At 38.3% G+C, this 24,991-nt stretch overlaps 1 protein-coding gene across 4 annotated transcripts in view; it reads left to right on the forward strand.

Annotated features, from left to right (window-relative positions):
• Window positions 1–21,217, forward strand: part of ZFP82 (ZFP82 zinc finger protein) — a 31,777-nt gene extending 10,560 nt beyond the window's left edge. For all 4 annotated transcript variants that reach the window (XM_090260679.1, XM_090260682.1, XM_090260681.1 and 1 more), the window contains exon 5: window positions 18,376–21,217. In XM_090260679.1, coding sequence (XP_090116805.1) covers window positions 18,376–19,733 — 1,358 coding nt within the window. In that variant the 3' untranslated portion in view covers window positions 19,734–21,217. The remainder of the gene's footprint in view (window positions 1–18,375) is intronic.
• Window positions 21,218–24,991: the final 3,774 nt, after the last annotated feature.

Raw genomic sequence — 24,991 nt, forward strand, 5'->3', positions numbered from 1 at the left:
ATTTATTTATTTATTTATTTATAGATAGAGAGATAGATAGATAGATAGGAAAGGAAGGAGAAAGAGAGGGAGAGAAACATGATGTATGAGAGAAACAACAATTAGTTGCCTCTCTTATGCCCCCAACTGGGGACCTGGCCCACAACCCCGGCATGTGCCCTGGCTGGGAAATGAACAGGCAGCCTTTTGGTCTGCAATCTGGTGCTCAATCCATTGAACCACATCAGCTGTGGTTGAATTTTGTGAAGACTCTTTCAACGTGTTTGCCCATTTCATGATGGGTGACTTACAAGTGCACCTGCCTGCACTGCACTGAGTGTTCAGGAGTTTTTGACGAAAAGTGGCATGACCCCCATGCCCCAACCTTCCTGTTCACCCAGTCACACCCCGTGTGACTTATTTTTGTTTCCCTGGATAAAAAGAGAACTCAAAGGGAAATGTGTTGCTGATGTGGAAGAGGTGAAACAAAAAACAGTAGAAGCACTAAAAGGCATCAAAATCAATGAGTTCAAAAACTGTCTTGAGCAGTGGAAAAAGCGTTTCAATAGGAGTATTGCATCAAATGGAGAGTACTTTGAAGGTGACTGAAGTTTAAACATGTAAGAATAAATATGCAATTTTGTATAAAGAAATTCGGTTTTGGAGGGTCCCCCTCATATATATGCCTTCGCATCAGGAAGAAATATGAATGTGATAGACTATAGGAAGAATGATCCCTTGGTGTAGCTTCTACTTCTATTTTTCTCTCTCTTTGAATTTCTTATTTTAAAAATATCCTTAAATTCCTTTAAACAGAGACATATGTGTGTTGTCATTTTGTATTTTACCCTATGTATATTCAGGTCTGAATATAGAAGTCTCATTTTAGGCTAAAAGTTCTTATTTTGTAACAATAGGGCCATTTAAATGCCCACACTGTTTAAATATTATATCTTCTGGCTTACTTTCTACCAAAGGAAAGAAAAACATTTTTTCCTAATCCTAACCTATTTACTTATTCACATTTAGGTAATTAAATGATGTTTACAACTACTAATACTAAAAAAAAAAAAGCAATGAAATGCAGAGGTTCCAAGTGATTATGACAATATCAGTTTAGTTAGGAAATCTTTAGCTAAAATAACAATTGTCGACTCAATTAGACATTTTAAAGAAAATCATTTTTTTTTCTTTTGTTTTTTCCTTTTAAATTTTATTGAAGTATGACATGTATACAGAAAATTGGACAGGTGAAGAAAGGCTTTTTCGAAGAGGTAATATATTAAGTGAGACATGAAGTAATACTGAGGCCATGCGACTCTCTAAAGGAAGAACATTCCAAGCATATAGAAAAGACCTAAGGAGGAAGTTAGTTTCACATGTTTGAGGACTAACAAGAAAGCTATTGTGGCTAGAACAGGGAGGAGGAGAAGGGAAAAAGTAATGAGAGATCAGTTAGGCAAGAGATCAGAGATAATGTAATCATTAAGAGAAATTGGGGGCTGGAGTCTGCTTTATGTTCTAAAATGATCCCTTTGGTTGAATACAAAAATGGAAGAACCAATTTAGAGGCAATTTCAGCTGTTTGGACTAGAAGTAATGATGGTTTGGCTAAAAAGGCAACTATAGGAGGTAGTAAAAAGTTGTTAATAAATTTTTTTTAAAAAGCCCTGGTGAGGTAGCTCAGTTGGTTAGTGTTGTCCAGATATGTCAAGGTTCTGGGTTCAATTCCCAGTCAGGGCACATATAATAATCAACCAATGAATGCATAAATAAGTAGAACAACAAAAATTGATGTTTCTCTCTGTCCCCCTCTCTGCCTCCCTCTCTCTAAAATCAATAAATTAAAAAAAAAAATTTTTTTTAAGGAGCTGTTAGAGATGGTGATGAAAGGAGACTTGACTTAGGGTGGTAAATACACAATACAATATACAGATGATTAAAAAAAAGATGTTAGATTCAAGATTCATATAAAGGTAGTGTGAAAAAAGAATGTGCTGATAGAATTGTAAGTGGAGTAGTGGGAAAGAGTGATATCACAAGAGGAGATAAGGGTATTAACTTGAGCAGGTTGGTGAATGGAAGCACAGTTTATGGGGTGGGGAAGAACAGGTTGGGATATAGACATTAAAAGTTTCATTTTTGTATATTTTAAGTTTGAGATGTTGAGTAGGCAGCTGAACATGTACACCTGGAGCTCAGGGAGAGATTATGGCCTTATGTACAACTGGTGTCTTTACGACTGGAATTCAAATTCATGGGTCTAGGAAGGCATGCAGATAGAAGAAAGCAGATAAGTAATGGCCTGAGGATTGATTAATGGAGCACTCCAACATTTAGATTTTTGAAAGAGGGGGCAACAAAGGAGACGGAGAAGGAACAGCCACTGATATAAGATAAAAACAAAAGAAAATGTTTCAAAATGAGAGAAATAGAGAATGAGGACTGAGATTGACTCCAGGTTCTGGCAGGGTGGAGAATGCTGGTGACCTTGTCAAGGGTGATTTTGCTGGAGTCAGAGTGAAAACATGACTGGAATGACTTAAAGAGAAGGGTAGGTGAGGCAGTGGTAAGAATGAGTGTAAGACAGCTCTTTAGAGGAACTATATATGAAGGGAAGCTGGGAAACATGGGTTAAAAGTAATGTATTTTATGATAGTGTGAGAAATGCTCACAGTAAAAACTGGGACACAGGACTTGAGCAGTAAAGCGAGGCATTTATTCAGGAGTCTGCAGAGCCGGGCACACCCTCACAGCCAGGAGAGTGTGCGTGCCAAGTAGACAAAGATGGCTGGTTTTATAGTCTTAAGCTTCCCCACCCTGAAATTGCCACCCTAAAGTGAAATTGATTAACTTCCCCACCCTAACGGGATTAGCTCCCCCTCCCTTCTCCTCCTTCCCTGTTTCTCCATTACTGGTTACTCCAGAGTTATAATCTAATGCATTCATCTAAATGCCCCTATTGTGATTTATAAATATGCTAATGCTGTCAACTCCCTTCTCAGAGATCCTCTAATTACATTTGCCCTTAAGATCCTTTAATTACATTTGCCCTTTGTTACTAATGACTTTCTACTGGTTTGGGAGTCACTATGTCCTTGTTTCTTACAATAGGAAATTTTAGAGCATGTTTGTGTGTTCATGAGAATGACTCTACTGGTGGGGGAAATTGGTACAAAAGAGAGCATAATTGTAAGAGCATTATCCGTGAGGTAGGATGGATCAAAGACATAGGATCCAGGAAACAAGAGAATAAAATTAAAAAACATTGTATTTATGAATGCCAGGTAAGTTAGTCAGTGTGGTGGAGAGAGGACAGCATATTCTTCTATTGTTGCTATTTTCTGAGTGAAATAAGAAAAATGATTATTACTATAATGTGAGGTTTGTTTGATGTGGCCTTATACAAGATGTGATTAATTTTGGTTCTCAGAAGTAGTCCTTGGTATCAGATTTTATTATTTTCAGATCTTTGTACCCTGTCCCCATAATTGAAATGCATATTGCAGACCTTCAAACTAAATCTGTATCCATACCTTTTTCTGTTTGTTTATGCTATTACACTTGTTCCCTCTTTTTCTCCCTTTGCCCACCTCCACCCAGCACCACACCATCCCCTCCCTCAGTTAATCCCCATATCTTTGTCCTTGTCCGTGGGTCATGCATATATGTTCTTTGGCTAATTCCTCCACCATCTTTGATCCAGTCCCCCCCACTCTCTTCTGACACCTGTCCCTCTGTTCTGTACAGTATTCCCTCGCTTATCACAGGTATTACATTCTAGACCCCCCTGCAATAGGTGAAAATCCACGAAATAGGAACCCTACATTTATTTTAGTATTTATATATATTTTAAGGCTTTATAAACCCTTCCCACACACTTATAAACCATTCCCAGTCCCTTATTAACCTTTCCCACTCCCTTGTTAACCTTTTCCACACTTTTATAAACACTACTTATGTTCTTAAACATATTCTACACTCTTAAACCTATGTAACTTTAACAACATACATATACAGTACCGCAAAATCCCGCGATATAGCGAAAAATCTGTGATAAATAATTAAATATAATATTTTTAAAAATCCCGCGATACAGTGAGGCCACGATAAGTGAACTGCAATATAGAGAGGGACTACTGTATATCTATGCTTCTGTTTCTGTTTTGTTTGTTAGTTTATTTTTATTTATTTTTGTTTTTTTAAAATTATTTTTCTATTATTGTTGTCCCATTTTTTCCCCATTGCTCTCCACTGTTCCCATAGTCAATTTCCACACTGTTGTTCATGTCCATGTGTCATTTGTACTAGTTTCTTGACTAGATCCTTCCCCTTCTTTCCCCCCTTCTTTCCCTCCCCCATGTCCCTGGTCACTGTCAGTCTGTTCCTTGTTTACATGCCTCTGGTTCTATTTTGATCATTTGTTTGTTTTGTTCATTAGTTTCCTGTATTAGGTGAGATCATATGGTATTTGTCTTTTGCCACCTGGCTTATTTCACTAAGCATAATTCTCTCCAGTTCCATTCATGTTATCACAAAATGTAGGAGTTCCTTCTTTCTTTCTGCTGCGTAGTATTCAATTGTGTAAATGTACCACAGATTTTTGACCCACTCATCCACTGATGGGCACTAAGACTGTTTCTAGCACTTGACTATTGTAAATAGCACTGCTGTGATCATAGGGGTGCATAGGTTCTTCTAAATTGATGTTTCAGGATTCTTTGGGTATAATCCTAGCAATGGAATTGCTGGATCAAAAGTTCCATTTTAAGTTTTTTGAGGAATTTCATATTATTTTCCATAGTGGCTGCACCAATGTGCATTTCCACCAACAATGGACTAGGATTCCCTTTCCTCCACAGCCTCCCCAGCACTTGTTGTTTGTTGATTTGTAAATAGTGGCCATTCTGAACGGTGTGAGGTGGTATCTCATTGTAGTTTGAATCTACATCTTTCTAATGGCTAGTCATGTTGCGCATTCTTTCATATACCTATGGGCTACTGTATGTCCTCCAGGTTCTTCTCACATTTTTTAATTGGATTGTCTGTCTTATTGGTATTGAGTTGTATAAGTTCTTCATATATTTTGGAGATCAAACCGTTGTCTGAGGAATCATTGGTAAATATGTTTTCCTGTACCGTTGGTTCCCTTTTCATCTTGCTGATGTTTTCTTTCACTGAGCAGAAACTCTTTTAGTTTGTTGTAGTCCAATTTGTTTATTCTTTCTTTTATTTCCCTTGCCCTAGGGATATACTGATGAAAATATTGCTCCATTGGATATCTAAAATTTTACTGCCTATATTTTCCTCTGTAACTTTTATGGTGTTATAGCTTACATTTAAGTGTTTTATCCATCTTGAGTTTACTATGATGTATGATGTAAGTTGGTGGTCTAGTTTCATTTTTGTGTGTGTCCCTGTCCAGTTCTCCCAACATCATTTGTTGAGGATGCCAGTACCAGACTGTTTTGATTATGGTGGCCTTGTAGTATAGTTTAATATCAGGTAATCATGGTTTTACTTCCTCTTTTCCAATTTGGGTGCATTTTATTTCTTTTTCTTGTTTGATTGCTGTGGCTAGAACTTCCAAAACGATGTTGTATATAAGTGTTGTTCCTGATCTTAAGGGGAAAGCTTTTAGTTTTTTCCCGTGGAGTTTGATGTTGGCTGCAGGTTTTCGTATTTAGCCTTTATTATGTTGAGGTATGCTCCCTCTCTTCCCGCTTGACTGAGTGTTTTTATCATAAATGGGTGTTGTACTTTATCAGCTACTTTTTCAGCATCTACTGATATGATCGTGTGATTTTTGTCTTTCATTTTGTTTTTGTGGTGTATTATGTTTATTGATTTGCAAATATTAAACCATCCTTGCATCCCTGGAATGAATCGCACTTGATCATGGTGTATGATCTTTTTAATGTGTTGCTAGATTTGGTTTGCCAAATTTTGTTGAGGATTTTAGCATCTATATTCATAACGATATTGGCCTGTAGTCTTCTTTCTTTGTTGCGTCTTGACCCAGTTTTGGAATTAGGATAATACTGGCCTCCTAGAAAGTGTTTGGGGGTCTTCTGTCTTCTTGGATTTTTTGGAATAATTTGAGAAGGATAGTAGTTAGTTATCTCTAAATGTTTTGTAAAATTCTACTGTGAAGCCATCCAGTCCAGGGCTTTTGTGTGCCAGGAGATTTTGATTACTGCTTAAATTTCACTAGTTGTTATCAGTCTATTCAGGCTTTCTGCCTCTTGTTGATTCAGTTTTGGATGATTATATGTTTCCAAAATTTTCTCTGTTTTCCCCAGCTTGTCAAATATGTTTTCATACAGTTGTTCATAGTAATTTCTTAGAATCCTTTGTATTTCTATTGTATCAGTTGTGATTTCTCCTTTTTCCTTTCTGATTTTATTTGGATTCTCTTTTTTTTTTCTTGATTAATCTGGTTAAAGGCTTGTAGTTTTTTGTTTTTTTTTAAATTATTTCAAAGAACCAGCTCATGGTTTTACTGATCTTTTGAATTATTTGTTTAGTGTCTATGTCATTTAATTCTGCTCTGATCTTGATTATTTCCTTCCTTCTACTTGCTCTGGGCTTTATTTGTTGTTGTTCCTCTAAAGTTCCCATAGCTGTAGGGTTAGGTTGTTTATTTGAGATTCTTCTATCCTATTTAGGTATGCCTGTACTGGTATGAACTTCCTTCTCAGGACTGCCTTCACTCTGTCCCATAGGCTTTGGGCTATTGTATGTTCAATATCATTTGTTTCCAGAAACTTCTTGATTTCTTCCTTGATGTCATTGTTAACCTGTTCATTATTTAATAGCATGTTATTTGTTCTCCATGAATTTGAATGTTTCTGACTTTTTCTTGAGGTTGATTTCCAGTTTCAAGCCATTGTGATCTGAGAAGATACTTGATATAATTTCAATCTTCTTGGATTTTTAAAGGCTTGTTTTGTGTTTTGCCATGTGGTCTGTCTTTGAAAATGTTCAATGTGCACTTGAAAAAAAAATATTTTGCTTCTTTGGGGTGAAAGATTCTATATATATCAATTAAGTCCATTTGATCTAGAGTGTTGTTCAATGCTTCAATATCCTTGGCGTTTCTTTGCTTGAAAGATCTGTCCATTGTTCGCAATGGGGTGTTAAAGTCCTCTACTATGAGTGTATTGCTATCTATATGCTTCTTGAGGTCTTCCAAGATTTTCCTTGTAATTTGGGTGCTCCTATGTTGGGTTCATATATGTTAACCAGAGTTATATCTTGATGGATTGTTCCTTTAAGTATTAAGAAATGTTCTTCTTTGTCTCTTGTTATGGCCTTTTTTTGTGAAATCTATTTTGTCTGATGTAAGTATTACTACCCCAGCTTTTTGTGTGTTAGTCCATTTGCTTGAAATACTTTTTTCCATCCCTTCACTTTCCGTCTGTGTAGATCTTTTGATCTGAGGTAGGTGTCTTGTAGGCAGCATATATGTGGGTCATGTTTTCTTATCCATTCAGCTACCCTGTGTATTTTGATTTGAGCATTTAATCCATTTACATTTAAGGTTATTATTATTTTTAAATACTTTTATTTGTTTTTAGAAAGGAAGAGATAAATCTATGTGTGAGAGATACATGGATTGGGTGCCTCTCAAAGGCCCCAAACTGGAGACCTGGCCTGCAACCCAGGCATATGCCCTGACTGGGAATTGAACCGGCAACCTTTCAGTCCATAGACTGGTGCTCAATCCACTGAGCTAGAGCTAAGGTTATTATTGATAGGTACTTATTCATTGTGACTTTTTCCTTTAGTACCTGTGTTCCCCTCTCTCTCTTCTTCTTTTTCTTAAGCATTCCTTTTAGCATCTCTTGCAATTCTGGTTTGGTGGAGATGTATTCTTTTAGTTTTACTTTGTCTGGGAAACCCCCTATTTCACCTTTCATTTTGAAAGAGCCTTGGTGGGTAAAGTATTCTTGGTCGTAGGCATTTGGTTTTAATTGTTTGAAGTATTTTTTTTTGCCATTCCCTCTGGACTGTAATGTTTCTGTTGAGAGATCAGCTGATAGCCTTATCGGAGCCCCCTTGTATGTTATTTGCTGTTTTTCTCTTGCTGCCTTTTGGATTCCCTCTTTGTCTTTGAATGTTGCCATTTTAATTATGATGTGTCTTGTAGTGGGCCTGTTGGGGTTCATCTTCATTGGGGCTCCCTGTACTTTCTGTGCTTGTGACACTTCCTCTTATCTCATTCTGGAAGTTTTCTGTCATTTTTTTTTAAGTATATTTTATTGATTATGTTGTTAACAGTAGTCTCAATTTTTTTCCCTTTGCTCCTCTCTTCCCAGTGCCGCTGTTCCCTCCAGCAATCCCACCCCCGTTAGTTCATGTCCATGAGTCATGCATGTAAGTTCTTTGGCTTCACCCTTTCCTATATTATCCTTGACTTCCCCTTGTCTATTTTTTACCCATCAATTATGCTTGTTAACCCCTGCACCATTTTCCCATTTTTACCCCTTCCCCCTCCCAGCTGATAACCCTCCAAATGATTCCCCTACCTATGATTCTGTTCCTATTCTGGTTTACTTATTCGGATTTTTTTTTTTTTTTTTTTTTAGATTCAGTTGTTGATAGTTGTGAGTTTGTTGTCATTTTAGTGTTCATAGTTTTGATCTTGATTTTCTTAAATAAGTCCCTTTAATATTTCATATAATAATGGCTTGGTGATGATGAACTCTTCAAGCTTTACCTTGTCTGGGAAGCACTTCATCTGCCCTTCCATTCTAAATGATAGCTTTGCTGGATAGAGTAATCTTGGTTGTGGGTCCTTGCTTTTCATCATTTTGGATACTTCTTGCCTGTCCCTTCATGCCTGCAAAGTTACTTTTGAGAAATCAGCTGAGAGTATTATAGGGATCCCTATGTAGGTAACTCTCTGCTTTTTTTTATTTTATTTTATTTTTTTATTTTGGTTTTTCAATTACAGTTGTCCCCTTTTCCCCTAATTTCTCTCCCCCACCCAACCCACCCCCTCTCCCGCAATCGTATCCCTCCCTGTTGTCCATGTCCATGAGTCTTTTATACAGGCTCTTTAATTAAACCCTTCCCTTACTTATCCCCCTTCTGCTTTTCTCTTGCTGCTTTTAATAGTCTCTCTTTTTACCTGGAGCCTTTGACATTTTAATTATGATGTGTCTTGGTGTGGTCCTCTTTGGGTCTAGCTTGTTTGGGAGTTCCTGTTCTTCCTGGACTTGTATGTCTATTTTCTTCACCAAATTTGGGAAGTTCTTCTTCATTATTTTTCTACAATAACTTTCTATTTCTTGCTCTTCCTATTTTCCTTCTGGCATCCCTATGATTTGGATGTTGGCACGTTTAAAGGTATCCCAGACATTCCTATGTCAATCCTTTGTTTCATTTATCATAGCCTTCACTTCTTCCCTTATGCGTATGCCATACTCAAGCATATCGGTCAAGCCTGTGACCATCTTTATCACCAGTGTTTTGAACTCTGTATCTGTTAGGTTGGCTATCTCCTCGTTGCTCAGTTCTTCCACTGGAACCTTGATCCATTCCTTCTTTTGGGCCATACTTCCCTGTCTCCTCATCTTGTCAGGCTCCTGTGTTTGCCTCTGTGTCTTAGGTAGAGCTGTCACTCTTTATGCATTGTAATGGGCAGAGCCTTAAATATTCATCAGTATGGGGCAACCATTTCACCATGTTGTGGCACTATGTGTGGGGGAGGGACAATGCCCCTTGCTCTGCACTCGCCCCTTTTCCAGGCTCTTCTCCCACCTCTCTATGGGACTGGTGCCTCTAGCTGTTGCTCTTGCTGTTGTTCTCAGAGTGGGTGGGTCTGCGGACATTCTAGGACCCAGGTGGCCTTGCAAACAAGTGGACTCTGCAGAGATTGGCAGTTTCTTCCTCCGCCCCAACCACTACTGGTTTGCACAGTCAGAAACAATGAGGCTTGATTTTCCCCAGCGCTGGGTCTGTGAGCTCTGTTGTCTGGTCTGGGGCTGGGAACACTCCTTAATTGTCCCTCCCAACTTTTTAAAGCATGTGACTGTGTTTCTCTCTGGTCTGCCACTGCCGCTGCTGTTATCACCACACTGCATTCTCTCCGCCCCAGCTCTGCCCCTCCTACCTGTCCTGATGAGTATTTCTTCTCTATATTTTTGTTGGACTTCCATGCAGCTTTATTTTCTGGAACTTATGGTTGTCTCTAGTTTGAGGTAGTTGTATTTGTATTCCTTCTTAGTTGTGGAGGGAGTTGCAGCATGTCTGTCTACACCTCCATCTTGGCCAGAAGTAGTCTTTCATTACTTTTTCAATCAGGTTTTCTATCCCTGGCCCCTCTTCTTCTCCTTCTGGTTTCCCTATGATACAGATATTATGTTTCATGTTGTTCTGCAGCTCTCTTAAACCCTCTTCATTTTTTAAGTTTTTTTATTGTTTTTGCATTGTCTGGGAATTTTTTCTACGTTGTTCTTAGCTCGCTGATCCAATCCTCTGCTTCATTTAGCCTGCTTGTGATTCCTTCTACTGTATTCTTCAGTTCAGAAATTGTATTCTTCATTTCCTTCTGGCTCTTATTGATAGTTTCTATGTCCTTTTTAATGCTGGTGTAGTTCTCAGTTAGTTCCTTGTAGCTTCTTTGGAGTTCTTTGGAGTTTCTCTTGCATTCTTTGTAGTTCCCCTTGAGTTTGTTGTAGTTTTCTCTGAGTTTGTTGAGTTCATTGAGTTCCTTATTACCATTGTTTTGAATTCCACCTCTGATTGTTTGCTTGCTTCTATTTCATCTCTCCCTCCTTCTGGGAATTCCTCTTTTCCTTTCAATGGGTTGCTGTTTCTTCATCTCCACATTTTATGTGGCTCTTTTGTTTGTTTCTGCTTCTTAGATTCATCAGCTTTGACTTCCTGCATTTGTGATGTGACCTTACGTGGTAGGTGTCCTGTGAGATTCAGTGGTACAGACTCCTTAATCTCCTGAACTTGATGCACCTGGTATGCACTTTATGCCGTTTAGTTGGGTTGTCTGATAGTATTTCAGATAGTATTTGTTGCTCTTTGGTGCCTGAGAGCCACTCAGCCTACTTCATCTTATAAACAGTTGTTGAGCTGCTGCTAAAACAAAGCCACCTGCCCAGGCAAGAATCCCACACCCACAAAGATATCCCCCACCCTCAATCACTGAATCAACTGCAAATGAGCCAGTATTTTTAGTAAGAATGTAAAAGATTAAGACTATTTTAAGAAAGGAAAAACAAATAAGGTTGACTAAATGAAAGGAAAATGATTTTGGAGAGAGGAAGAGGAGGGGCAATAATAGTAGCAAGTAGGGACAAGGCAATGAGAGAAAGTAAAATTTATGTCTTATATAAAAAACAGAGAAGTAGGTGGAATCAATTGAGAGAGGGGAAACGTGTAGTATTATGGTTAAACATAATTTATAAAAATGTACATAGTGTGTGTGAGTGAGAGAATACACACACACACACACACACACACACACACTAAGGAAGATGGATGAGAAGAAAAAAATAGGCACCAAATTAGAGAAAAAGTTTAACCACAGCACTAACAGTAACCTATGAGCTATGATTAATATAGGAGGGATGGTAGTAAGAGGTAAAAAAAGGAATAAAGAGATGCTTATGAGATGCCTGGAGGAAAGGGAAGTGAATTTGAGATGACAGAGGGAGAAGGAATACTTAGAGTGAGGAATGAAAACAAGGTTAAGACAGGGAAAAATTCAAATTTAAAATGAAAGGAAAAGGCTGGAGGAAGGTACAAATGGATTAGGAGAAGGGAACAGTAAGATTTGAGATTTGAAATACCAGAATAGTGAAGATCTATGAATAAAATTGCAGGAATGTCACAGATTGGTCAAGGTGGAGGGAGAATAAGTGTATTTTATGATGGGAAAAAGATGTGAGGTGACTAATGACAAGAAAAATGGGATGGAGAGGCTGGAGAGATGAGAAATAATGAGTGCAGGTTGGAAACTAGTTGTAGTAAGAGAAAAGATAGAATTTAAAACAAAAATACAAGGAGGAAATCAGATGGTAAAATTGATTGAGAAAAGGGAGGAGCAATATATGAGATTTAAAATAAACTATAATATAGACTTGTTACTTACAATGCATATACTGGGAGGACAAAAAAATGACTTGAGAGGATATGCAGGAGACAACTTCTGTAGAAGATCACAGTGGAACTTGTCTCCATAGTATCTGGATTTTCCACCTTCTTCTCTTTTTGAATCTGCCCCTGTTGACCTCAGCTTGTTGCCAAGGCTGTATGTAGGCAGCCTGATGGTTACTATCAGTGCTCTTCTGCCTGTGTCTCTCTCTTTCACTTTTTACTTTAGTCACTGTGTAATCCTCAGTAAGGCTTAAGCACCATAGGGCAGGGCGGAGTACTTTCTTCAGGCAGGGCTACTGCTTCTCTTCTGGCTGTTGCCATTTGGAGGGGAGTGATCTGCTTAAATAATTTCTCCCGCAGCACTGGGAATAAGTCTGTACTGTGGTCTGTTTCATCATCTCCCCCGTCTCTTTCACTGACACCATTGCCCCAGTCTCAGCTCAAGTGTCTCCAGTCCACTTTGCCCTACCTCTGCTGGAGCCTGGGGCAAGTGCACACTCCCATGCTCCGGTGCCTGTGCTCCCCTTAAGAATATTGCCACACTTCCAGCCATTCCTCCCAGGTCATGGAAGACAAATGAACAAAAAAATGTTATTTTATGCCTCTCAGAGCCAGATCCCACTTGGCTTACTCTCAGCTCTTCCAGTGTGCCCAGCCTGAGTTGCAGTCCTCAAACCTCTCAGGGAAAATCTTCCGGGAGCTGTAAAACCTCTCCGCACACAGAGCTCCTGCCCGCGGGCACCAGGCTGGCACTCGCAGGACTCCTGCCGGTGTCTCTTCCATGATAGACACCCAACAGGTCACTATGAAGCAGCCTCATGTGTCTGCCTGCAGCCACAAGGCTCAACTCCAGCCAGTGTTCAGCTGATCATACATGTAATTTCTCAATAATTAAGCCTAAGTTCCAGACCTGGGATGAGGCCAGCACACCTTTTCACTGAGTCTCTCCCGGATATCGATGGGCAGGGCTCCCATGGTGGGAGCTCAGCCTTCAGGCCTCTGTACTTCCCCATCTTCACTCTTCATTCCTGCAGACCCCAGCTACTGAGCTGGCCCACCAGTGTCCCTTCCTGGTGCAGCCCGAGGTGATGGGCTGGGGTAAGGGCCCTGGCAACTCCGCTTAGAAAGTTTAGGCTGGACTTCTGGCCAAGATGGAGGCCTAGACTGATACACTCCATCTTCCTCCACAACTAAGAAGGAATAGAACTACCGCAAAACCAGAAATAACCAGAAGTTCCAGAAAATAAAGCTACATGAAAGTCTAACGTATGAAGTTATAAAGAAGTAGTGCTTGTCCGGACGGATAGGAGGGACAAAGCCGAGGTGGAGAGGTCAAGCTGTGCTGGCAGCAGCAGCTGCGGTGATGGCGGCAGGACGGCGGTAAGCAGAGACACCCGTATTTAAGGGGAGGCAGGAAGTGCCTGGGGAGCACCCCCAGCTTCAGACCAAACCCATCAGCTTGTGATTCCAATTCCAGGGAAGGCAGACCCTGCTTGCCTCTGACTGTAAGGGCCTGAGGGCATGGGAACGGAGAAGGAGGTTCCCAGTCTCTCAGCAGAGAGTGAACGGCAGGAATCCATCTTGGACCCCCGCTCCCACACAAAGTGCCATAATGTGGTGAGAAGGGTTGCCCGGTTGTGACGAGTGCATGGGGCTCTGCCCCCTATAGCATAGGAGGTGTGACAGCCCTGCCCAGGAAGCAAAGGTAAACACAAAACTGTCTGGATGGCACAGATCATGATAGAGATCCTGGTGACTCAGCTGACCAGACAGCAAATATCTAATATAACGGAGCAGCAGATAGGAAATCTTTCTGAGGCACAGCTCAGAGCTTTGGTTATAAGAATGCTTACAGATCTAAGAGCAAATCTTAAACAAGACAGGGAAGGAATGAAGGCTAGTCCTGCTGAAATGAACAAAAACACATATGAAACGTGGTGAGGGAAAGAAAACTAGGGATCAAATCAACGAATCGAAACATAGGTAAGAAACAAGCAGTCAACCAGTGCAGAAAGAGGAGATGAAAAGTGAGGAAAATGAGGAGAGTCTCAGAAACCTATGGAACAGCTATAAGCGGGCCAACATCTGAATTGTAAGGTTGCCAGAGGTGAAGAAGAAGAACTAGAAATAGAAGTTATGTGAAAAAATAATGAAGCAGAACGTCCCTAACTTGGGGAAGGAAATAGACTTACAGGTCCAGGAAGCACAGAGAGTTCCAAACAAACTGGACCCAGGGAGGACCACACCAAGACACACTATAATCAAAATGTCAAAAATTAAGGATAAAGAGAGAATCTTAAAAGCAGCAAAAGAGAAGAAGGGGCTGGCAAGAAATATTCAAAGTAATGAAAAGCAAAAACGTACAACCACGATTACTCTATCCAGCAAAGCTGTCATTCAGACTAGAAGGGCAGAGAAAGTTCTTCCAGGACAAAGTAAAACCGAAAGAGTTCATCAGATCCAAACCACTGTTATATGAAATGTTAAAGGGACTTATTTAGGAGAAAGAGAATCAAAACTATTAACATTAAAATGAAAACTGTATCACAACAACCAACAACAGAAGCTAGGGAATCGAAACAAAGGCAAACTAAGTAGGCATTGAGAGTGGGAAAAGAATTATGGGTATGGGGAATATTTGGTGGGGAGGTCAAAAGAGAAGAGGAAGTAGGGAAAGGGAGGGAGATGGTACAGGAATTAAGAAGCATAGTAGGAAGGAGTGGAGTAGATAGGAAGATGTTGAGAAGAACTATATGCACAACCAATGCGTATGGACTAAGCAGGGTTGGGGGCAGCTGGAGGGAGGGTGTCACTGAGTGGAGGAGAACAAAGGGAAAAGAAATTGGGACAACTGTAACAGCATAATCAATGAAGCATATTAAAAAAAAGAAAAGATAGTGCAGGCTGGGGTTCCTCCTCTCTCCTGTGCTGTTCCTGCACTGCTGTCACTGTTTGCCCTATCTGAAAGCTGCTCTCATCCGCTCTCTGCTCTCTCCCTGTCCTCCAAGTCCCCTCCGCAATAGGAGCACACCCACCAGGCTGCTAAGTATACTGCCACCATCTTCCAAGCTTGTTTTGATGTTAGTTGTGATCCTTCTTTTGGTTGAGCAAGGTGGCGAAGCATGTCTACCTATGCTGCCCTTTTTACTGGAATCTACAGTGTTTTAAACAGTGGAAGAGACACTGAGAGAACTGTGTGAGGTCCCAATGTGCCTACTTTGAAGGGGACTAAGGCATCATTGTCCTATGTACAATGTTTATTGTATCTTGAATCTTCTTCAATGTCTTTTTTTCATATTACATGGCTGGATACTTTCTGGACAGACCTCGTGTATTATATATACATATATGACAACACAATATGTAATAACAACATAAATTTAGATACTATCGGTAGAGCTAGCCTTAAAGGAAGTGACTTTTAATCTAAGCTTAGGATGAGCGGGAACTGGCCTTGCAAAATCCCAATTCAAAAATTTGTGGGAGATAGGGCAAACTGAAAAGTCCTAATAGGTGGAAGTAATTTGGGACATGTTCTATAATCTGAATAGGCCTCCTCAAGAAGCAGTAAAGAGGCCAGTGTTGAGGTAATAATGTGTTATAAGCAGAAGCATTTTAACCACAGTGAGCTTGATTTTATTATAAGAATACAGAGAAATTGTTGAAAAACAGTTAAGTATGAATTTTCCTTTCATCATCAGAATCATGTGGAGAATATCAAAACAGGACTTCCCAGGACTATAGAATTCAATCAGGGAGATATAGGTGATATCTAAACTTCAAAATAAGTTTCCTGGTGATTCAGATTCATGTCTCAACCTAAGAACCATTGATTTAAAATGTTTATAGGCATATCTTAGAGATATTGTGGATTTGGTTTCAGACCACTGAAATAAAGTGAATATCACAATAAAGAAATTCACACTCTTTTTTTTTGGTTTCCAGAGCATATTAAGTTATGTGTATGCTATACTTGTAGTCTATTAAGTATCCAATAGCATTATATATTTAAAAAACGGTGTACATACCTTAATTAAAAATTACTTTAGGACACTTCGGCCAAGATGGAGGCATAGACCAACACGCTCTGTCTCCCTCTACAACTGAGAAGGATTACAGCTAATGCAAAACTAAAAATAATAAGAAGTTCCTGAAAATAAAGCTACATGGAAGTCTAACATATGAAGTCATAAACAAGTGGTGCTCGTCTGGACGGCTAGAAAGTGCGAGCCAGTGGCTGAGAGAGATCGAACTGTGCTGGAGATGGCAACCAAAGTGGCAAACGGCAGGACCTGGTGAGCAGACGCCTGTGTTTGGGGGGAGGAGAGAGGCGCCTGGGGGCCGCCCCGGCTGCAGACCCAATCCTTCGGCTCTCGATTCCAACAGCGGAGAGGGCAGACCCCATTGGGAGGCGGCCCTGTTTGCCAGCGGAGAGTAACAGTGGGAATCCACCTTGGACCCCTGCCCCCACGCAAAGTGCCATGGGGTGGTGAGAAAGGTCACCAGGTTGTGACCATGGGGCTCCACCCAATACAGCATAAGAGGTGTGACAGCACCCCGCCCAAGAGGGAAAGATAAACCAAACATTCAGAATGGCAGAATTAATGATTGAAATACCAATCACACAGCTAACGAAAAAACAAATAAAAGCCTTGACCAAGGAACAAATAGTGAAACTTTTGGAAGCTCAGTTTAGAGCCATAGTTATAAGACAGCTTACAGACCTAACAGTGGGGCTGAATCAAGACAGGGAAGGAAGGAAGGCTAGCCCTGCTGAAATGAACAAAAATACATACAAAACAAGTGGTGAGGAAGGGAAAGCCATGGGTCAAATCAACAAATTGGAACATAGGGAGGGAACAAACAGTCAACCAGTGCAGAAAGAGGAAACTAAGAGTGAGGAATATGACAAGAGGCTCAGAAACCTCTGGGACAGCTATAAGAGAATGAACATTCGGGTTATCGGATTGCCAGAGGGTGAAGAAGAATTAGAAATCGAAAAATTATGTGAAAAAATAATGAAGCAGAACTTCCCTAACTTGGGGAAGGAGGTGAAGTTACAGGTCCAAGAAGAACAGAGAGTTCCAGATAGGCTGGATTCAGGGAGTACCACACCAAGACACATTATTATCAAAATGTCAAAGATTAAAGAGAGAATCTTAAAAGCAGCGAGAGAAAAGAGAAGAATCATGTACAAAGGAGTCCCAATTAGACTATCAGCGGATTTCTCAAAGGAGACTTTATAGGCAAGAAGGGACTGGCAAGAAATATTCAAAGTAATGAAAATCAAAAACCTACAACCATGATTACTCTATCCAGCGAAGCTCTCATTGAGGATAGAAGGGCAGAGAAAGTGTTTCGAGGACAAAGTAAGACTGAAGGAGTTTGTTAGGTCCAAACCACTGTTATATGAGATGTTAAAGGGACTTGTTTAGAAGGAGGATCAGGGCAATGAACATTAAAATGAAAACTGTATTACAACAACCAACAGCAGAAGCTAGGGAACTGAGGCAAGGGCAAACTAAGTAGGCAACGAGAAGGGAAAAAGAATTATAGATAAGGGGAGCATATTGGGGGGAGGTCAGCAGGGAGGGGGAGGAGGGAGAAGGAGGGAGATGGTGCAGGAATTGGGAATCATAGTGGGAGGCAGTGGAGTGGGCAGGAAGATGTTGAAAAGAACTATATGAAGGACCAATGGATGTGGACTAAAGGGGGAGACAACTGGAGGGAGGGGGGTGCATGGGGGAAGGAAACTGGGACAACTGTAACAGCATAATCAATAATTTAAAAAAATTAGAAAAAATTTATGCTAAAAGTATACAAACCATCATTTGAGCATTTAGCATATCATAATTTTTTTGCTGGTGGAGGGTAACATCAAAGATTACTGATCACATATCAATAAAACAAATATAATAATAATGAAAAACTTTGAAATATTGCAAGAACTACCAGAATCTGACACAGAGACATGAAGTGAGCAAATATTGTTGGGAAAATGGCACAGATAGACTTGCTCAATGCAGGGTTGCCATAAAAATATCTGGGAAGCACAATAAAGTGATGCACAATAAAATGAGATATGCCTATACTTAATCTTCATTCTTACTTTCTTACATGAATTCTCATTTTTCCAGCTGTTTTTTATGCTTTTTCGCCCTCAAATTTTATAACTCTGCAGATTCATTGGGTATTAATTATCTTTTATTTTTACTTTAGAAATTTTACTACTTTTAGAAAAAGGAACTACATGTTTTTTCTCTTGTTTTCTTTCAGATTCAGAGACCACGTGTGAGAATAAGAAGTTATCATTAGAAAATGACTGTCATGAAATGCACTTATTCCAGCATAAGATAATGGAAAGAATTAACAACCATGGCCTTAAGAATCTTATGTTAAAAAATAATTGGGAGTCCAAAAGAAAATTTGAAGGACAAGTAGAATATTTTGATCAAGTGAAGATTACATCTCAAAAAATGTCATCTTATCAAAAACACACATCTCTTATGCCACATCAGAGAATTCATTTTGTTGAGAAACCCTATGAATGTAAAGAATGTGGGAAGTCTTTTAAAGTACGCCAGCAACTTACTTTTCATCACAGAATTCATACTGGTGAAAAACCCTATGAATGTAAGGAATGTGGGATGGCCTTTAGACAGACTGCCCACCTTACTCGACATCAGAGACTTCATTCAGTTGAAAAACTTCATGAATGTAAGGAATGTGGAGAATCTTTCATATGTGGCCCAGACCTGAGAGTACATCAGAAAATTCATATTGGTGAGAAGCCCTATGAGTGTAAGGAATGTGGGAAGGCCTTCAGAGTACGTGGACAACTTACTCTCCATCAGAGGATTCATACTGGTGAAAAACCCTATTTATGTACAGAATGTGGGAAGGCCTTTAGACAGTATGCACACCTTACTCGACATCAGAAGCTTAATATTGCTGACAAACTCTATGAATGTAAAGAATGTGGGAAGGCCTTTTTGTGTGGCTCTGGCCTTAGAGTACATCACAAACTTCATACTGGTGAGAAACCTTATGAATGTAAGGAATGTGGGAAGGCCTTTAGAGTGCGACAACAACTAACACTCCACCAGAGAATTCATACTGGTGAGAAACCCTATGAATGTAGGGAATGTGGAAAGACCTTTAGTCGTGGTTATCATCTTATTCTTCATCACAGAATTCATACTGGTGAGAAACCTTATGAATGTAAAGAATGTTGGAAAGCATTTAGTCGTTATTCACAACTTATTTCACATCAGAGCATTCACATTGGTGTTAAACCCTATGACTGTAAGGAATGTGGGAAAGCCTTTAGACTACTCTCACAACTTACGCAGCATCAAAGTATTCATATGGGTGAGAAACCCTATACGTGTAAGGAATGTGGGAAGTCCTTTAGATTGCGCCAAAAACTTACTTTACACCAGAGCATTCATACTGGTGAAAAACCCTTTGAATGTAAGGAATGTAGGAAGGCCTTTAGGCTTAATTCATCCCTTATTCAACATCTGAGAATTCATTCTGGTGAGAAACCCTATGAGTGCAAGGAATGTAAAAAGGCCTTTAGACAACATTCACACCTTACCCATCATCTGAAAATTCATAATGTAAAACTGTAAGTCTTTTTCAGTCCTGTGTTGTAGAACACTCTATGAATGTACAACAGTAAGTAATGCTTTTTACATGCAACTGACTTGGTATAAGAGGTTTTATATGATTAAAAGAATAAGGCAATTTATTGTCTTCTACCATCACTCAAATCTGATAACCTTCACGTTCATTCTAAATACTAATCTTATTAATATAAAAAATGTGGGAAAGACACTTATCTCTCTCCCACCACTTTTTTACTTGTGTTATATTGAACAAGATGCTTAACTGCACTGTTATAATTTATTCATTTGTAAAATGGTAATATAATTCTGAGGCAGAGTAAAATCATTGCAAATTCAATGATATTCATCCCATGAAGAGGTGGAAATTACATTTTTTCCTCTTTAATCTGGGCAGACTTTGACTTTGACCAGTAGAATATAGAAGTACTGCTGTGCCAGTTCTGGACCCAGACTTTACTGGTACATTTTACTTCTCTTGGGATATTCTCTCAAGTTCAAATCCTGAACTGCTACATTAAAAAAAGTCTGGCTACTCTGTTGAAGAGACCACATAAAAAGGAAGAGGTACCCAGTCTACCAGACAGGCCCACTAAGACACCAGACAGTTGAATGAAATAGTTCTGGATCCTCCAGATCAAACACCAGCAGATTGCCATTGAATGACCTCAGTTAATGGTATGTAGAACAGAAGAATTGTCCTACTGAGCCCCTGCCCAAATTCCTGACCCACAAAGTCATGAGAAACAATAAAAAGTTTGTTGTTTTAAACTTAAATGCTCAAAGTCCACTCAAGATACTATAAAAAGCCTGAACGGGACTATAAACAAAGGGGAAAAAATTAATGTAGTTGTGATCTTGGTTTTTTGAAAACCAGAATCAATAGTTCTGTAGGCAGTAAAATGTTTTAAAGAAAGATAACCACTAACAAAATTTTGCCAGATCATCCTATAATGCAATATCTGAATAGATGAGAATAACCCCTAAGAAACAAAGTCTGGACCAGTATCAATTAAGATACATGTAAGCATTCCAAATAGAGTTTAGTAAATTAAACTCAAAAGTCTATTAAAGTGATCATGAAACATAAAATGATCTACCAGAAATATCCAGAGGTCTGATCTCTTGTGATTTAATTAGGTATCCAGATTTTAGGGTTCCTAACAAGCAATGTAAGAAAGTTGGAAAAAGTGACATAATCCAGCCCTAATATCTAATAGATTGTTAGTCTTATCATTTATCTTTATCAGCATTAAAAAAGGAATGAAGAGTAGATATAAAAAATAGTTATTCAACCTTTAAAAACTTTCCATAAATAAAACTGAGTGTTGCCACACACTTCATTTTGAACCAAATCTCTGTAATGTTTTTGTAGTCAAACATACATTAAGACTTGTACTTACAAATTCATTTTGCTCAGAATGGACAGGCTGGGCAGATGTCATTGAATAAATCATTCACCATCTAGAATAAAACATTTTCCACTCATGGTTTCAAATTTTTTCATTTGTAAACAGTACATATAATGTTTGCTCAGAAATGTAATGTCAATAAGAGTATCATAAGTGCTATGATAAAATTAACTTTTACTAGTAGATCATTTTGTTTCTCCTCCATGGTTACTTTTTTATGTGGGGGGTCTTCTGGAGACAGTACATTAATGCAAACTTTCTGAAAGTATGTTCCACAAAACAATAGTATATAATGGTACTTGAAAGTGATTTTGTGGTCAAATAAGCATGGAAGCTATGTATACTATATTTCTTGAGGAAAAATTAACATTAAATCTTTATCAAAAGACTATCAAAAATGTTTCATTTTATCTAATTCAATGTATCTCAAACTTTAGTATAGCACTCTCATTCCCAATACCTGTTGCAGATGTGATTCTACTTTGGTAGATGTTATTGTAACCAAAAAGGGTGGCTTCAAGGATAGAGATGTCAGCATTATGACAGGTGGTATTTTTATAGCGAGGAAAGCAATTCAACATGCTATTTAACTAGCTAATTCTTTTAAAAAGATTTTTTTAATGGTTCTTTTCAATAAAATAAAAAATTTCTAGCCTGTTATTTAGATAAATACACCATAAGTAGTTAGACCTTTTACTGGTAATTTTTAGTTATATACAATCTCTCACTGAAAAATATCTTACTGATTATTTGTGTTTGTTGCTATACACAAGCAAAAGTTTCTCTATCAAAAAGGGGGATTGCTCAGTCACAGGTTATATTTACTTGCAAGCTCATTAGGTTTTCCTGGAGAAGTGGAGAATATATATCACTGTGGTGCTAATTTACAACCCCTTCAACATGGAGAAATTATTTCCTTATAACTCCACTTCTGGAATGTTCCTGGTTAATAATGAGTTGAGCATCCTTTTACATGTTTATTGGTAAACACTATAATATGCTATTTCATGTTTTTACCCCATTTTTTAAAAGAATGTTTATATAAGAATTGTGGGATTTTTAAAAAATAATACCATTTTAGATAATAACCCTTTACATAGTATTATAAATGATAAACTAACCTTATCCCAGACCTAGCTTATATATGAATTTATGGTGATATTGTCATTAAAATTGAAAATATGGACATAATCATAGTATTCATTATTACCCAATAATATTTTAAATTTATTTTTACTTGGGTTAGGGTTTTCTAGGCCATCAGTTATGTCAATTTCAAATAAATATAATTTTGTTCTTTTCTGAATATTTAGTTATTATTAATAATCTTACTGCAATAGAGAAAAATTCCAGAACAAGATTTAGGGTTAATGGTAATAGCAGGCTTCTAATTGTTTTCTCCAGTTTAATGGAAATCACTTAATGTAATGTTTGCTCTAGATTTGAGGTAAATAGGCTTTATGCAACTCCATTGTTTCCTTTGTCCCAAATTAACTTTTCATTTTTTATCAGAAATGCCTGCTGAATATTGTCAGATGCCATTTTGGCGCATTAATATATAATGTTTTTCTTGAATTTGTTAATGTGGTAAGTTGTAGTTTGGTCATTAAGAAAGTATGTTATTAGTGCAAGAATGAACAAATAGACCAATGAAACAAAATAAAGAGCCCTTCAATATGTGGTCGTTTGACTCATGACAAAAGTTCTTTTGCAATGTTGTTGGGAAATGGTGGTCTTTTCAGTAATTAGCACCGAATCAGTTGCATATTTGTATTCATAAATGAATCTTGGCCCCTACCTTACATTACACTCCAATTCCAGATATGTTAGTGATCTGATGATAAAAGATACAGGTTTTAGAAGAAAACAGACTATCTTTCTAGCCTGAAAGTAGCAATGATTTCTTAAACAGAACACAAAAAGCACTAACCATATGGGGAGAGAATGGTAAGTTTTACCATATTAAATTAAAAAATATATTTTCATCAAAAAACACCATTTAAGCCCTGACTGGTGTGGTGCAGTGGGTTGAGCATCATCCTGAAAACTGGAAGGTCAGCAGTTTGATTCCCTGTCAGGTCACATGCCTGGGTTGCAGATCAGGTCCCTGGTTGGTGGTGTGTGGGAGGCAACCAACTGGTGTTTCTCTCTTGCATTGCTGTTTCTCTCCCTCTTTTTCCCTTCCTCTCTCACTAAAAATAAATAATATATTTTTATAAATACCATTTGAAAAGTGAAAAGACAAACCACAGAGTGGAAGAATATATTCATTATTTATCATATATATATTTGACCAAGGACTTATCCACAATACCTACAGATCAATAAATGACAAGTGAATAGGAAATTCAGAAAAATCTCAACCATTTTTTTTCAAAGGATATACAAATGGCCAGAATAGATGTCAAAAGGTGCACAAGTTCATTAATTATCAAGAAAATAGAAAAATTAAAACCACGTTGTGACACCTCTATATACCCATCAGAATGGCTAATGCATACCTACGGTGTGCCAGAGTACTCAAGGCTTCAACAATATGCTAGTGAATATTAAAATCCCCAATCTCCAGGAACATCTGGAGAGCAGACAACCAGTGAGTACCTAAGAAAACTTCAGATACTGATAAGAGCTATGAAGCAAAAAGATGGTGGGAAGGTGAATTACTGGAGGGCAACAATTCAGTCAGTCATTTCATTCATAGTGGTAACAGTACAGGTTTCACACAACAATAACCAGGTTAAAACACTGAAAGAGAAAAGCCACAAAGAAATACTAGACCTATCAGATATTTTAATATACTAAAAGGCCTAAAACACTAAAAGGTCACTATAATCAAAATGATGTGGCATTCATGCATGGAAAGACCAGTGGAATAGAACAGAAAGTCTATAAATTTTAGTACTAAGGATAGGGGAAGTGACACTTTTCTGAGTATAACTTTTTGTATAATTTTCACTATGGGGTTCATATTTTTAAAGTAGTGAAGAAGAGAGAGACCCTAAGTTGGAATATAAGCAAAAACAAATATTTTCCCCACAGTAAAAATAGAAAAAAATCCCTAACTTAATTAACTTTTGAAAACAATGTGACATATTCCCTCAGGCTGACAGAAAAAAACTCGGTAAATAAATAATTTCAATGAGTAAGATTGATTTACACAGTGATATAGATGAACAATTCTGAAACTACTTCATGTATTCTGGAAAAAAGTAAATATCTGGGAGTAAGTAAATATAATGGGAGCCAAGTTTAACATTGCTGGAGAAGAATATGGAAAAAGAAGTTGCAATTTGGAAAAAAGGAAGAAATGTGATATATATATATATATGAACATATACAGGTATATCTGTTTCCTAGTTGGGAGGATATAGAAGCAATAACATCCCAGTACCAATGAGACTATCCAGCACTGATCTCCAAAGAAAGAGGGCTCCATATACCCGTGTTGAGCAGAGAAAACACAAATGGGTTGGAACATTTTGTGGGGGCAGAAAATAGGGAGGTGCTCAAAAAATGATTGAAATGTGTCAAAAGTGGTTACAGTGCTGGTATAAAGGAGGACCCACTGGCCAAATATAGAACAATCTGAGCATCGGAATATGTCACGAGCATAAGAAGTTGACTAAAACCACTGAATAACGCAACTGCAAAAATGAAAATTCATAAACCATGCTGTTAGAACGACAACTTACTGATGTAGAAGAAATAGTGGTATTAGAAAATCCCTGATGAGAGGAATGGTGGTGTGAGAGAACCCCTGGGTCCATTCCCTTGAAGTTTTAATAATTTGAACAGCTATAATTTAACAAAGGGTTCTTTACTAAATGCACAAACACGTCTGAGAAATCTGTG

Source organism: Furipterus horrens, unplaced genomic scaffold (assembly GCF_987537825.1).
Source record: "Furipterus horrens unplaced genomic scaffold, mFurHor1.1.pri manual_scaffold_13, whole genome shotgun sequence".
Lineage (NCBI taxonomy): Eukaryota > Metazoa > Chordata > Mammalia > Chiroptera > Furipteridae > Furipterus > Furipterus horrens.